Below are 13,774 nucleotides of genomic sequence, written 5' to 3' on the forward strand. Positions count from 1 at the left end.
GCTCAGGAGCCTTCGTATCGGAACAGATTCAAACACAAAAGTTTCTCGTCCTCACCTGTCTTCCTTTTCCATTTGTTTGACACACTAGGAAACGCCAATATCTGTTCTGAAACTGTGATTTGTTCTTGTGACTCGAAATAAGAGGCTGGTTCATGGTACAACTAAATCAGGTTTGCATATGCCTTGTCTTAATCAAGGATCAGAAAAGGCTTTTCCTGGTGATGGATAAAACAATGAGAGTCTAAAAGAGGCCTACTACAATCGCAGACATCAAGAAGAGTAGATGGTCAACATAGAATAGTACTTATTTACTCCACAAAGGTAGAAGAGAGGCTCGGGTCAATCTACTTTAGCTCCTTTGGAGTTATGGGAGACATGGGTTAATCAGTGGAGGAGGTGTTTGAGGTGGAGGAGATGATTGGTGTGAGAGGGGGAGATGATTGGCACGAGAGGAGGGGTGGCTTCTGTCACATGGGAATGGGCAGGGAGTGTCTTCAAGGGGGAAGGAGCAGGGAGGTCATTCGCAGCGGGAGGAGAGATGGTGGTGGCTTTTTGTATTTAATAGTTTAGTGGTGTTTGACTGGCATATTTGACCGAGGACACCCATCATTTGTTGTGGTTGCTGCGTTGTGTGTCAGGCCATTGCTGCTACTTCTGACTTCTGCTCAGACGTAGCAATGCGCCCTCTCTCTCTCTCTCTCTCTCTCTCCCTCTCATCTGTGCTAATCATCCATTCCCACGCAGTGACCGCATACCCATTTGAGAGGCTCGGTTGCTATCTCTTCCTCACTCTATATGTCCCAAAGGTAAGCACTCTGTCGCTCTCCCATAATGACCTCAGAGTTACTGCAAGTAACTCGATCGGTACCAAACGCATGCAAGTCTAAATTGCTATCCATTTCCGACAACTCTACTGCACCAAGTTGCCTTGGCTTCACTGCTGGAACTAGAGCTTGCACATGCAACTCATGCAGGATGATGTTGTTGCAGTCATAAACCTCAGCTATAAAACCCTTTAACGCATTAGAAAATGTTACACCATGCTGTAGATAAAGTGTCCGTGGCAGAAACTTTATGCTGTTGGATCCAAACACAGAAAGGAGACTTTGAGTGCAGAATCAATTTCCACTTACGAACTCTTCTCCCCCCGTATACGAAGACTCGCTCACTCCTCGGATCAAAGGATCGATGAAAAGAAAGAAATACTTTTGCTTCCCACTTCTTGAAGAAGATGGCTCTCTGAGCAAGGTGTTGTTACCATTTCTGCTAGTCTATAAGCTCCCTGCACTGGATCAAATTTAATGGAAACAAAGAAAGAAAAACGACAATATAAGAAGAAGAAAGCAACGCATGAGATGTTTCCACACCCATCTGTCGTAGTATCTGTAAACCTCAAATGTGATGGATGGGTAGCGATCTTGGGGTTTAACAAGCAGAAAGTTGAATGTAGAAAGAACACGTTGGATCAAGAATAATTCGTTTAATCATCAAAAACAGCATAGTGCTTCCTGTTTAACATGCTTTTTCAACTTTTACTGTGCAAAGGGAACAAAGCGGTAATGATTTATAACAGTCATCGCACTCTCACACCCCCCTTCCCCCGTACACACAACAATTCACGAGCCTGTTTCCTTCTGACTCGCCTTCAATCATTATCGAGAAAGAAGAAAAAGAAGCATAACCCGCCGTTACCGTTTCAATTCCCCGACTCACCCACCCGCCGTTACCGGGAGCGTCACGGCCGTTACCAGCACTACGTGTCGATACGAAGAAGGGTGTGGGGGGGATGCGACGAGGAGCGAAACGGTCATTTCAAACCTGACAGGGGCATTTCGGGAAGGAAAGGAATCGTGGGCGGGCGATGGGATCTCAGGGAACCGGTCAAACCCGGCCTTTGACCGCGGCACAGCCAATAGTGGCTCAGTGTGTCAGGTCCTTTTGTCCACCTCACCCCATCGGAGCAGACGCCGTCCTGTACCTGACTTCATAGCGCTGTGGGCCATGTGTCGTGGGACGCGGGTACATTAGAGTTAGGTACGATTAATGTACGCAACAGAACAAGGGAGAGCCGCACAACCCAATCAATGATCGGCTTTTCTTATGACGAAAATGCCCACGAGGGGAGAAGCCGACAAAACTAGCCGTCCCTTTCGCCCGTAGAAATCTCCAGGTGTCACTGTAATTGACCGTATGCACTAGGGGCAACGTTGTCCTCCGATCGAAAATAAAAAAGCCTGATCCCTCCGGCCCCACCGTCTTTGACCGCAATAGTCGTTCCTCCTCTTTCCCAAATCTCACATAGCAGCCCAAAAATAAATAAATAAAATAATTTAGAATCAGCAGAAATTGGGAGATTTTCTTGTGCACCACATGTGTGTACGTCGATGGTGGCCCACCATACGTACAAATCATGTCGCGGGTATCGTGCCACATCCCTAGAAACGAGAGAGAACGGAGGACAGGAAGGGTAATCTGTCGAAACAAATCAATAATCGCACCCAAAAAATTGATACCCGCTTGAAGGCCACTTATTTACAACCGAACCACCGACTCCGTGTTGGGCCAGATTGGGAGAGGAGACGGTCCGGTCCGGTCTGGTCTGGTGCGGTTCACCTGTGGTCGCCGTTGCGGTGGTCGGCGACAAGGGCGTGGATCGCGCCGGATAGGTTGTTGACGGCGGAGATGAGCCCGGCGAAGCCCTGGCGCCGCATCTCCGTCCGCTCCTCCTCCAGCCGCAGACGCCGCTCCTCCAGCTCCACCAGCTCCCGGTGGCGCTGCTCCCGCTTCTCCTCGCACGCGAGCAGGGTCCGCGCCAGCACCGTCGCGCTCCGCACCACGCTCGACCCTAACCGCCGCAGCCGGCGCCGCTTCGCCTCCGGCTCCGCCGCCCCCGTCTCCTCGTTCTCCTCCGACTCCGACGATTCCGACATCTCCACTGCACCAAGAACAACAAGCATAGACTAAAGAAACAGCGACGATCGAAGAAGAAGAATCCGATCTTTGACACGTAAAAGGTGAAAAAGGCGGCAACTTTAGGAAGATTAGTGATGATATTTGATCCACAGAGAGCTCAAAAGGAAGGCTTTTTAAAGTACATCAATGGATATTCTAGCACGTAAAACATATACAAGACTGTAGCTTTAGAACATATTTCATAGTTTTTAACTCCGAAAGATCAAACCGAAAGCTTGTTAATACTTTCCCTTACACTTTTTATAATCGAGATCTTTATGCAAGTGAACACCTTTTGGTTTTCATGATAAAAATACTGCATGGAAGAAAGGTGGGGGAGATGGGTTGTGAGTATCATATGGCACTGTAGTTAAATCTTTATATTAAAATGGAATCAGATCTATTCTGTCATGCCAAGGAAAGCTTATGCGTCAAAATAATATCATCTTTCTGATAGGAGGGTGTGTATTATAATTCAAGGGATATATAAAATATATCATACTATATTATTTCCTAGATATATTAAGATAGAATGAAGCAGCAGGCAAAAGAGCTAGAGACATCCGAAGGGAATGGGATGGAGGCGTATCACAGAAAGATTGCATCTTTACTGTCACAGACCACTAACCTTTTCGTTATCTTGGAAACTAGTCTGATTTTAACTTTTATAGCTTAGGACAATGATATAAGGCCCCAAAAATTTGTCTTTTTTTTTTTGCGTTGATTAAAAGAGTATTGTAGGGAGCAGAAGAGAGAGAAAGATTATTTCGGGCATTAAGGATCCAAGCGTACCGGAAACAGACGGCTGTGCTGGCGGTGGTGGGGGTGGTGGAGGAGGAGGAAGAGGAGGGGGAGGCGGAGGGTTGGCAGGCGGCTGCGGCAGCCGGGGGGGCGAGGGGGGTGGAGGGGGTGGACGGGAGGAGACCGGGGTGGCGTTGGCCCGGCGTGCGGCGCGGCGGCTTAGGACGTCGGTCAGGGCCTCAAAAACCTCGCCGGCGAGGTTCGTGGGGAGGTTGCGCTCCTTCCGCTCGTGCCGCTCCATGGCCCAGTAAGACGGTAGCTCCCCGCCGCCGGCGCGGGCCTCGTAGCCGCGCACCTTCTTGTAGTCGCGGAGGAGGTTGTCCCACTTGTCGTTGCACTGGTTCTGGCTCCGCAGACAGCCGTTGCGCCAGCAGTAGTTCTCGACCCACTTCCACCGTTGCTCCGCGGACCTGGGAACGGCCACGGGGCCGCCTCCCGCGGCGGCGGAGGGGGAGCAGTGCGCCAAGGAGGAGGAGGCCCCCGCGCGGCGTTCGTCGTCGAGGCGCTTGGCGGTGATGAGGATGAGGGTCTCGTGGAGCGTCCAGTTGCCCTTGCGGTAGCATCGGACGATGCCGCCGGCCGCGGAAGGGGAGGCGGGAGGCTGCGCATGCGGATGTGGCGGCGGTTGGTGGTGGTGGTGGAGGAGGGCTAAGGCGGAGGAGTGTTCGGCGGCTTCGGACATGGCTTTTTGGGCATTGGCTTCTGCTGCGGCTTTTCTTCTCCTCTCTCTTCTCTCTTTCTCTCTCTACGCTTTTCTTTTTTAGATTACAGAGAAAGGAAGAGAGAAGCGAAACGGATAGCGAGGCGGAGCGGGAGGAGGGGACGGAGTTAAGGCTTATAGTGGTCGGAGGACAGGTATAATGTCACCCTTTTTACGTGTAACCCCCTACCCAAACTATATATTCCCAAAAACGCCTTACGAAACCCCCCGTTGAACTTATATTGACAGAAGCACTCGTTATACTTTTTTCGTTTTACCCCCTACTAATTTGTTTATTCCCAAAAAAGCCATAACACCGGCACGGTCCAAATTAGCTATGTAACGTTTTATGTTCGACGTCGGGGGGGTTTTCCATACCGAAGATTATGAAGTGGGTAACGTCGTGGTGAGGTTTATTATCCGGTGGTGGAATTTAGGAGGGGGGGGGGTGTCGATAAGCTTCATGCGTTTTCTATTGTGGGTGTGGAGGGCCAGAAATCATAATCTCGTGACTAAAAATGCAAATGTAATCAGATGGAATTGATGTTGGGAAATAATTTAAACAGCCTAATATTCTGGTCCAAAACTCAGTACACTGATTGAGTTTGGGTCAGATTCACTATGTGGACCACAGCCTTACGGATTTAGATTTAGGTGCATGAAAGCGACAAATTTCGGATGTCGTCACCAACAAATTTAGTTTTCAGTGGGTTGACTTTCAACTGAAATCTTACATTTTTTTATCAATCCATAAGAGTGCTTTGGGTTGGGTTTATGAAATTTTAGTTTAACACACTTCTAGATCTTATGATAACATATTGAAGAAGCATATTAAGCGTGTTTTCACTTCAAGATCTTATGATCAGAACCATAGAAACCTTTCAAGCGCCATCTGATGAGTACAAGCAAAGAAACTAACCTCTGATCTTTTGCATCCGATATCATCTTCTTCATCTGCAACATCACAAAGTTTTGACAGCTTCTTGGTCGGAAAGTTTCTCTATGTCATAAGCAAGCATTCCCACGGCTGCAGCTTTGTGGAGAGTGAGAAGATAGCCACAGGGATAAGATATCTGAGCTGCTAAAACCCAACACTTGGTGTTTGGGCCAAGAAACAGTGTTAAAGCAAAAAACACAATTTATTTTCAGTGCCAACACCAAGATCAGAGATTACAGTACCCTCTCTTCTGGAAGACGAAGCTCATCCAACTCTATCGGGAACAGTAACAATAGCAGCCATCAGTTTGCTACCCTGAGCATGATGAATGGACGAGAGAAAGTAGTGAATATGAAAAGGTCGAAGCCTGAATTTTGATCATTCATATGGTCTCAGCAGCATCTACAGATGAAATAAATGGGGCATTTTTGGACCTTGTTCATTGAAAATAAGTGGCAGATTAAGTAACCTTAAAGGACTGTATTAAGCAGATGAGGAACTTAAATTGTACGAGTATGCTATATACTTGGCTACCAAACTTAAAATTGTTTGTTTCTTACAGGCACACATTTCTTTGCAACCAAAATTATTCTTTGACAAAATGGGGAGAGAAGGTAAAGAAGTTCACATTAAAAATGGTTTTATGAAACATTTTGGCACCAAGCTAGAAAAAGGATATAAGAAACATGATTCCAACAGAATGACCTGAAGAAGAAGCAGAAGAAGAAGAAGAAGAAAGCATTGCACACATGATCAGATGCTGAGTTCTCTAATGTAAAACAAACAAAACATTCTATTTCTCAAAAGACAAATCAAAGAAGCATTAGAAAAAAAAATGAATGGGCAGCTGAAATTCCTAAAATCCCATTTCCAGGAGAGATTACAAGTCTTGAATACAAGATATTTAGAAAAGAGAGAGCAGCAGCTACTTAACAAGGAAGAAATCACCATCAGAGTTTAATAGGAAACTTTTTGCATATATACATATATATGCTGCCAAAATGAGAATTCATTGACACTTATAAGCTCTGTGCTGCCACTAAAATGTTCTGAAAATTATACTACAGTGGATATTAATATGCTTGCCCCCAAGAGGAGGAAAAGAAGAGCATATGCAGACCTGGGTGCTGAAGGCTTGTTCATGCCTCTTCTTCTTCCTTTTCACCATAGGAAGAATAGGAAAAAGCATGGAAACTAAACAGAACATTTACTTTAGCATAGTACAGGTTGTAAAAGTGTGCTAGTAGACCCTATATTATGCCAAAATCTCCCTCATAATTGTGTAACCACATGATACTAAAATTCCAGCAAGCCATTTGTTTATTATTATCTTTTGGCCTTTTTTCTTACAACATAATTATTTTAGTTTCTTAGAAAAGAAAAAAAAGAATAGAAAAACAGTCTGTGTTACTGCAAACAGCCAAAAAGATAAGACATCTAGGTGGCTGTTTGATATCCTTTTCCTTGAAAGAAGATTCAAGGCTTTAATCAATCGAGGCACATCCTACTTCCACCACAAATTGATAAGACTCACATGGTCTTACCGCTTTCAGCCGCAACAGTGCCTTGAGAACACCTCAAAAGGCCATTTGCAGATGATCAGCTACTATAAGAGATGGTTGTCGCCATCAAGTTGTCGTAGTTGGAGTGGCGTTACGAAGGTATAGTCACTGGAGACTCATGAGCTACTTGTGAGATAGAAAGACTCCCATCGATGTATTTGATTCCTGCAGTCTATAAATAAAACAACTATTTATATAACATAAATCGACTTTCACAATACCCACATCTTTTACTAAGTGGATTGATACGTTCGAGTCACATCTGTAAAATAAATAAATAAATAAATAAATAAATAAAAAGATTTATTTGCAGTCTTCATTACCCTGTAAATGTTTGATATAGACACTGCACGTAAGTACTCCCTGTATTCTGGAAACCCATGGGCGGTTTGTGGGTGCAGGATGGGGAGGAAGACGATCGGGTACAGACAGACAGAGCGGCGAAGAGCTTATCCGTGTTCCCCTGTCCCGGCAGTACAAAAGAAGGATCACGAAAGCTGGTTTGTGGATAACGCCGAATCTAAAACCCAATAAAGTCTCGTGAAAACCCACCAATGCTTATCCTCAATGCACCTGCTCCCTTTTTATAGCCTGCTCTCGCCCTACAATTAAGACTCAGCTTTCTTCCCGTCTCTGCGCAACGACTGCTGCTGTTGCGGTTCATGTCAGAATCATATGAAGCTGAGGATTATAGGCTTGGAATGAATCGGTGGAAGATCTTAGAGGGTGCTGCTCTTGCAGGGTTAACGCATGGTAGGGTGGAGGGAAGCCTTGAGGTATAAAGCAGGAAAGTCGAGAGGCATCATAGTCGAGAATGGATGCTTCTTTGATCCCGCAAGGCAGCCATGGGACCATGGTTGAGGAGGAGGAGGAGGAGGAGGAGCTAAGGTCTGTGTCTTCGTCGTCGGAGAGTTTCTCGAGCAACTCGAACGCTTCTTCCTCGTCCTCGGACTCCATGGACGACGCCACCTCTTCTGCGTCGCCCTCGTCGCCTGCAACTGAGAAAGACCAACATGATCGCGAGCCGCTGAATGAGATGTCTTCGCTGTTAGCTCATCTTCCGTTGAAGTAAGCATATATCCTCAAGTACACTTCCATGATTCAATCTGTCGAGTGCTTTCGGCCTCATGCTTACGTGCCTTCCATCCATGTTTGGGGATGTACATGTTGTATGAGATTCTCATCTGCTTACATCTTGTTGTATGAACAGGAGAGGGCTGTCGAGGTATTACCAGGGGAGCTCTCAGACGTTCACATCTTTGTCCGATGTGAAGTGCTTGGAGGATCTTGCCAAGCCTGAGAGACCACACAGGAAGAAGATGAAGTCTTGCAGGAGTTATGTTTGGGGATTGGACAATCAGAAACCACTGTTTCCCAAACAGTGTTCCAAGACCATCACAAAGAAGGCTTCCAAGAGTTCATTGTCTTGTATTGGTGGAAGGAGGCACAACTTTGTCAGTGGCAGGCCTGCTGTCCCTCCACACAGATCTAGCAACTTCTCCGGCCAATCCCTTTTGCTTGCCTAATCGAATGGTTGTACAGTTTAATACTGATCAGAAAATTTTTCATCTTTTCCTCAGAAAATTAGAGAAGATGTCTCTCTCTGTCAAATATACATCAAAGAATATCCAACAGATTGATGAGAAATTAACCAAAATAAAGCTAAATTTTCTGGCAAAACTTCATCTTTCACTTCAGAAGAAATTGGGAAAAAAATTTGTTAGTTGATACATAGGTTGAACACAAGTTTTGCACTGGGCTGCTCATACTCCAAATTAGATTTATATTCTGCTGAATGTTGATGGTAGATTTTGAGTGCTTTTAATCTTGAAGGACAAGTTGTTGGTTCTCTTCCCCTTTTTTTTTCCTCTTTTTTTTTTTTGTGTCTGAGACAATAAGGCATTTTACATCAATTAGGTCAAACCCAAAATGGAATATTCATTCTTGTCATTTGCAAAAATAAAAATGTGGATAAGTATTTAGTAATAGGATTTCCATCTTACTTAACAAGACAACTATTTCATGACCTCTTATTGGCTATTAAAGATCTTGCTCATGCTTGATAGTATGATCACTCAATTTTTTCTCTGATTGCGACTTCCCCTAAATTACTTCTCCAAATTTGAGCACTCTCTATTTGCAAAAGAGAAAAAAAAGTGGGTAATAAATGTCACTTTGGCCTTTGCAACTAATAGAAACAAGAAGAAAGAGAAAGTTGGGAATATCACTCAAAATTGGCAAAGAAAAAATAATGTTGATCATCACACTTTAGCATTAACCAAGCTCAGAAAGCTTTATAGCAAGAACTGCCAAGCACACTCAAAACATAACAATGAGCAGTGCAGCAATGAGTCAGATCTCTGGAGGTACTCAAGGCAGCCCCCTCCAGTCCACTGCATCACAGCACCAACTGTAGCATTTCAGCCATATCTCACACCACCAAATCCAGTACAAAGACTTGCAAACTTGCTTCCACCATGATTGCTCCACTGCACAATGCAGAGATGAGGAATACAGGAAATTGATTGTGTTGATTCTCTTCACATGTGGTATGTTTCTTCAGCTACACACCCTGAGAGTAAAATTTAAGTGAGCTGCACTTTCCCCAGAGAATTTAAAGACTGAGTTGAGATCCATTTCTTTGTCTGATGGCCAGAGTGAAATATATTAGAATCGTCGTCCCCAAGCATGACCTGCCAATTAAGACCAGAGAAAGATATAATCAAGCATTATCGTTTTAGGAGACATCTGAGTGTAACTTAACTACAAGTAAATAAAACAAAGCAAGGAAGCATCGAAATGCAAATGGTGAACTGTCAGGATTCAAATGAGTAAACAGGTACCAAGTGCTGATAGACCTCGAGCAATTGGATCCAATCAATAATTGGATGTTTTCCATGTTTAGCCATTTAAGGCACATCAGCCTATAACAGCTTCAATATATTTGCAGGGTCCATTGCCAAGGAATGCTCATTTAATTGGGGAAGGGACCACGGGTACATGACATAGCAGTAATGATTGCCAACCTTATTACGAATTTTTCCTACATTTGAATTTTTGGTAGGTAAAGTAGTTAAGGAGTCCAGGTGACCTTAGTAAAATGAACGATCCAGTTACAAGTAATTGATGCCACAAACCAATTCACAGTAACGTTTGCTTCTGCATTCGTAGAAAATGAAATTGCGTCAGTAAACAATGAAGTATTATTATCACTGAAGACTGAAATGCTTATTTGCTGTGTTAGAAGTATCCTGATGGAAACTAATCCATAGGACAGGGTTGTGGTCAACCAGGTCAGACTGGACTGTAAAACAAAATTGATGTTTGTGCAGGTTGAAGCATCGTCTAATTGTTTGGCAACAAGTTTGTCACAGGCTAGTACTTAAGGTTTATATGTTAATACTATTACTGAAAATTTTCATTTTACAGAAATTACTTGTCTAACAAATAAGCATAAAGCATCAAATTCGTCTTGTAGATGAATAAGAAAATGGTCATGAGAATCATTATGAAAAGTTGAAGAGGAAAATTCGAAAATATCTGATAACAAATGGAGTTGCACAACTTAGTATGATAACATGAGTTTTATAGAATTCAAATGGTCGGTCATGCTGTTTCCGTAGTAAATGTTTATCAAGGCACTTACATGGTGGCAAAGACAAGAAGAACTCTGTGTGGATGGATGACAGATAGACGATTTAATCTTTTGTGCCCTTCTCCAGAATCCAGAAGCATGGGAGCATTTGCTGCAGATTGCGCTGTTGTGAGAGATTTGTTTGTCAGCAGGGACTGCTTCAGCTGCTCCAGCTGAGAAGGTGCAGCTGCCAAGAAAAAGGCATTCAAGTTAAAAGTCAGGTGGAGTTACTACAATTTGAGAGTCTCATGCCATTATGAGAACATTGGCAGATAGTGAACCTTAATTTTTAACAGCACAAACAAGGTCAAGTTTCATTCTCAATATCCAGTGTGTCGCAACGTGACACACTTGTTGTAGAAAGTTCATTTTCTACGATGTACACACAATTATAAGTTACAGAGTTAACAATGTACAACACAATGTTATGCGCCTTTTATTGAGGAAATTAGTTGTCATAGAAAGTTCATTTTCAAAAATAGGTTGATACTGCTACCTGGTTCTGGCTGATGCACAAGTCAGTTTTGTGTAGTTAACATAGGAAGCTTTTGAGATGGAATATTAAACCAAACCAGTTTTTAGTGTTAATTACATATGCTACATACTTTCCAAAAATTCAAGAGGGTCATGGAAAACAGGATTATGTACAGCACATACCTTTGGCCACAAGCCTTTTGGTTTCATCATCTGCTTCTTGCTCATCACTAGTCCGTTTCTCCATGCGGTTTGATCCCTTACGAGAAAGTGCCTTCTGTAAATCATCGAAGATTTATAAAGCTAACAAATCTAGCAACTATTTTGTATATACATATTCCATGATATTTATATATACAGCAAAGAAGGACAAAGTTGAAAATTGTAGTACACACAGTCATCTTTGGACTCCCAGTGTAGCATTTCTCAGGTGGCTGTGTAAGATTGTCAATGTCCAAAACCACATATCCCCCTTTATCCATGGTGGTGACCTGGCATTGCAGAGAAGTGGATGGAAATCATAAGGTGCTAAAAAATGAGACAAACAATATCACATGAAGGCACCAAAAGAACTTCAAGAACACCAAAACAAGGTGGCGGATCACGTTCCATTAAACAGATGTTAACTAATTAAAATCTTGATTTAAACCATGTAACCAAACTCACTTTTACTACTGCAACAAATATCACCATATACAAGCTTTGTAAGAGTTTCCTAGTTCTGCTGTTTACTTTTTTCCAACAAGTATTCCAATCTAACAGTAATAATCTTCCATTTCCACTTTCTTTCTTTTTTTACATTCAAGCTGACTGCATCAGTGTGAGAGTGGTGGTGTCATTACCAGACAATTGCAATCACTAATTTGCTATTACATTCTCCTCTTTATGACTTCCGATCTGTTTATATTTCTCTTGACCTTATTCTTGATCAGTAAACTTATTCTGCCATCCCCTGCATTGTAGCAGTTAATAGTTAGTGTCATTCCCACTTGCAGTCTTAATGTTTGAGAAGTCATCAGCATCAAAGAAACCAAAATTTTATACTAATAATGTTCAGTGACTTGTGTTAAAGACTTAAAGTCACTTCCATCTTGAGAAATCACTTCAAGTAGCTTCTAATTCCAAGTCGGCTGCCACCAAAGGGCCTCTCACTGCTGTACAATTTTAGATAACAGAGAGCTTGGCAATGCACATAGTAACCTCAACTGCATCATCACAACGCTCCAAACAGTGATGTTCTAATAGGTCAGACCTAGCAAATTATTTATTAGGACATGCAAAAAGATGTATCCCTTTGAAACGGAATCTAACAATATCTTTTTGGTCCCACAGAAAATGGAGCTTATCAAAGAACAAAGTAGACCTATAATTAATTGCATGTGGATCTGAATCGTATATAGCCCACCCCCATTTTTTTTGCCATAAAATAACATATCTGTATGCAAGCATTTTCACAGGAGCAACATGATATAAATGTGGAAAAGACCAAACGGAAATTTTCATTCGAATCCAATATCTGTAGATATTGAATGCTAGTGATAGAAAATGATGAGGCAAAAAAAAGGAAAGAAATATTTTTTTGAACAAAAATTCAAAAAGCCAAAATTTCAAGAAGCAATGAAGAACGAAGAGGAACCACCGCTCTTGCTAATATACTCATCTGAGGTTTCTGTCTCTCAATTAGCACTATGGTGTTCCTGAAGAAGCATCTAAACCTATAAAATTGCCCCTTTTTGACATCTCTTACGTTTGATCCTCAACTGAAAACAAATGGAGTCAATGAAGGGAAGAGAAGCCGCCCTTTTACATACAAAATGCATACTTTGATGCGTTCAAGGACAGAAAAATGAAGAAAAAGAAGAGAGATGAAGACTACAAATGTATGAAGAGCTAGAAAAGGAACATGGTCACAGAATAATGCAAGAACTAGATGTCTACTAAACCAATGTACTACTACATAGAAGCAGAAGCCTCAGAACGAAACGCACATGGAGTAAGATTTTCTCTTCGTTTCCTTATCATACTCGAATAGTAGAGCTATCCAATGTGGATGAGAACTGTACCTCTTTTCTCAACAGGAAACTGGAAGCGAAGCAAAAGCAGAGAAGGCACAATGGAGAGGAAACAGCTGTTGGAAACGAATACGATGGCTTCTTTTTTCCTTCTTCCCTTTTGCAAATGTCGATCCTACCATCGATTTGTGGGCATAACTACTCTCGAGATGGGGTAAGAGGGCAAGAGCACCAGGCTTTAACAGCCACCTTGGCCTCAGAAAAAGAGAAAAGTGCAGCAGCTGCTGCTGCAACACCACCACCACCACCACCACAGGAGAGAGGGTCTCTCGGAACCGAGGAGGCACTGCAGGAAAATGTCTCCCATTTTATAAGGTCCTGCCACAAATGGCTCCCATGCCATGTCCATCTCTCCCTTTGTCAGCAAAAAAATGCCATTTTTAACTGCGTGACAGCCAGCAAAAGAATGCCTGTGAGTTACGGAGAGAAAGGTGTGCGCAAGCATTAGTTTAACCTGGATCCCACCTACACTTACTGGATCTCACCACGTGTGCTGTTCTTCTACTTGCTGGGGAGTTCAACCTCCGCAAAGCCCGGGTTGTAATGATCGCCCTGATGAATTCGGATCATACTCTACTCCCGACGATCCTGTTAAGTAGGTGGATCGAATCTCTCCTGTATCTCGTTGTCTCTTCTGGCCTC

The 13,774-nt window shown here is 43.1% G+C and overlaps 3 protein-coding genes across 5 annotated transcripts; 1 reads left to right on the plus strand and 2 right to left on the minus strand.

Annotated features, from left to right (window-relative positions):
- Nucleotides 1–2,352: 2,352 nt before the first annotated feature.
- On the minus strand, nt 2,353–4,620 carry LOC103971304 (trihelix transcription factor ASR3-like). Its single transcript, XM_018820170.2, has 2 exons — nt 3,745–4,620; nt 2,353–2,935 (listed from the first exon to the last, which is right to left on the minus strand). The coding sequence occupies exons 1-2, from the start codon at nt 4,433–4,435 to the stop codon at nt 2,610–2,612; spliced, it is 1,017 nt and encodes a 338-aa protein (XP_018675715.2). The 5' UTR covers nt 4,436–4,620; the 3' UTR covers nt 2,353–2,609.
- Nucleotides 4,621–7,534: 2,914 nt separating this feature from the next.
- LOC103971310 (protein OXIDATIVE STRESS 3) lies at nt 7,535–8,536 on the plus strand. Its single transcript, XM_009385304.3, has 2 exons — nt 7,535–8,020; nt 8,163–8,536. Exons 1-2 carry the CDS (start codon nt 7,767–7,769, stop codon nt 8,476–8,478), a joined length of 570 nt encoding a protein of 189 aa, XP_009383579.2. The 5' UTR covers nt 7,535–7,766; the 3' UTR covers nt 8,479–8,536.
- A 621-nt stretch (nt 8,537–9,157) lies between these two features.
- Nucleotides 9,158–13,466, minus strand: LOC103971321 (uncharacterized). 3 transcript variants are annotated; one of them, XM_009385323.3, is made up of 6 exons: nt 13,124–13,466; nt 11,903–12,012; nt 11,456–11,551; nt 11,244–11,337; nt 10,599–10,773; nt 9,158–9,645 (listed from the first exon to the last, which is right to left on the minus strand). In XM_009385323.3, exons 3-6 carry the CDS (start codon nt 11,540–11,542, stop codon nt 9,567–9,569), a joined length of 435 nt encoding a protein of 144 aa, XP_009383598.2. In that variant the 5' UTR covers nt 11,543–11,551; nt 11,903–12,012; nt 13,124–13,466; the 3' UTR covers nt 9,158–9,566. The 3 variants fall into 3 exon arrangements, with proteins under 3 accessions (XP_009383598.2, XP_009383592.2, XP_018677421.2); XM_009385317.3 differs by lacking the exon at nt 11,903–12,012 and having other exon boundaries at nt 13,124–13,465; XM_018821876.2 differs by lacking the exons at nt 11,903–12,012; nt 13,124–13,466 and adding an exon at nt 11,727–11,768.
- Nucleotides 13,467–13,774: the final 308 nt, after the last annotated feature.

The sequence above is a fragment of the Musa acuminata genome, chromosome BXJ3-2, assembly GCF_036884655.1.
Source record: "Musa acuminata AAA Group cultivar baxijiao chromosome BXJ3-2, Cavendish_Baxijiao_AAA, whole genome shotgun sequence".
Lineage (NCBI taxonomy): Eukaryota > Viridiplantae > Streptophyta > Magnoliopsida > Zingiberales > Musaceae > Musa > Musa acuminata.

What these genes read in the sequence shown, in the direction of transcription:
- LOC103971321 (XM_018821876.2), bottom strand. Translation starts at nt 11,753, where the DNA reads ATGGTGATATTTGTTGCAGTAGTAAAA. An exon ending in TATTTGTTGCAGTAGTAAAA is followed by an intron (nt 11,552 to 11,726) that starts GTGAGTTTGGTT and finishes CTGCAATGCCAG; the next exon opens with GTCACCACCATGGATAAAGG. An exon ending in CAAAAGGCTTGTGGCCAAAG is followed by an intron (nt 10,774 to 11,243) that starts GTATGTGCTGTA and finishes TTTTCTTGGCAG; the next exon opens with CTGCACCTTCTCAGCTGGAG.
- LOC103971310 (XM_009385304.3), top strand. Translation starts at nt 7,767, where the DNA reads ATGGATGCTTCTTTGATCCCGCAAGGCAGCCATGGGACCATGGTTGAG. An exon ending in TTAGCTCATCTTCCGTTGAA is followed by an intron (nt 8,021 to 8,162) that starts GTAAGCATATAT and finishes TTGTATGAACAG; the next exon opens with GAGAGGGCTGTCGAGGTATT.
- LOC103971304 (XM_018820170.2), bottom strand. Translation starts at nt 4,435, where the DNA reads ATGTCCGAAGCCGCCGAACACTCCTCCGCCTTAGCCCTCCTCCACCAC. An exon ending in AGCACAGCCGTCTGTTTCCG is followed by an intron (nt 2,936 to 3,744) that starts GTACGCTTGGAT and finishes TTCTTGGTGCAG; the next exon opens with TGGAGATGTCGGAATCGTCG.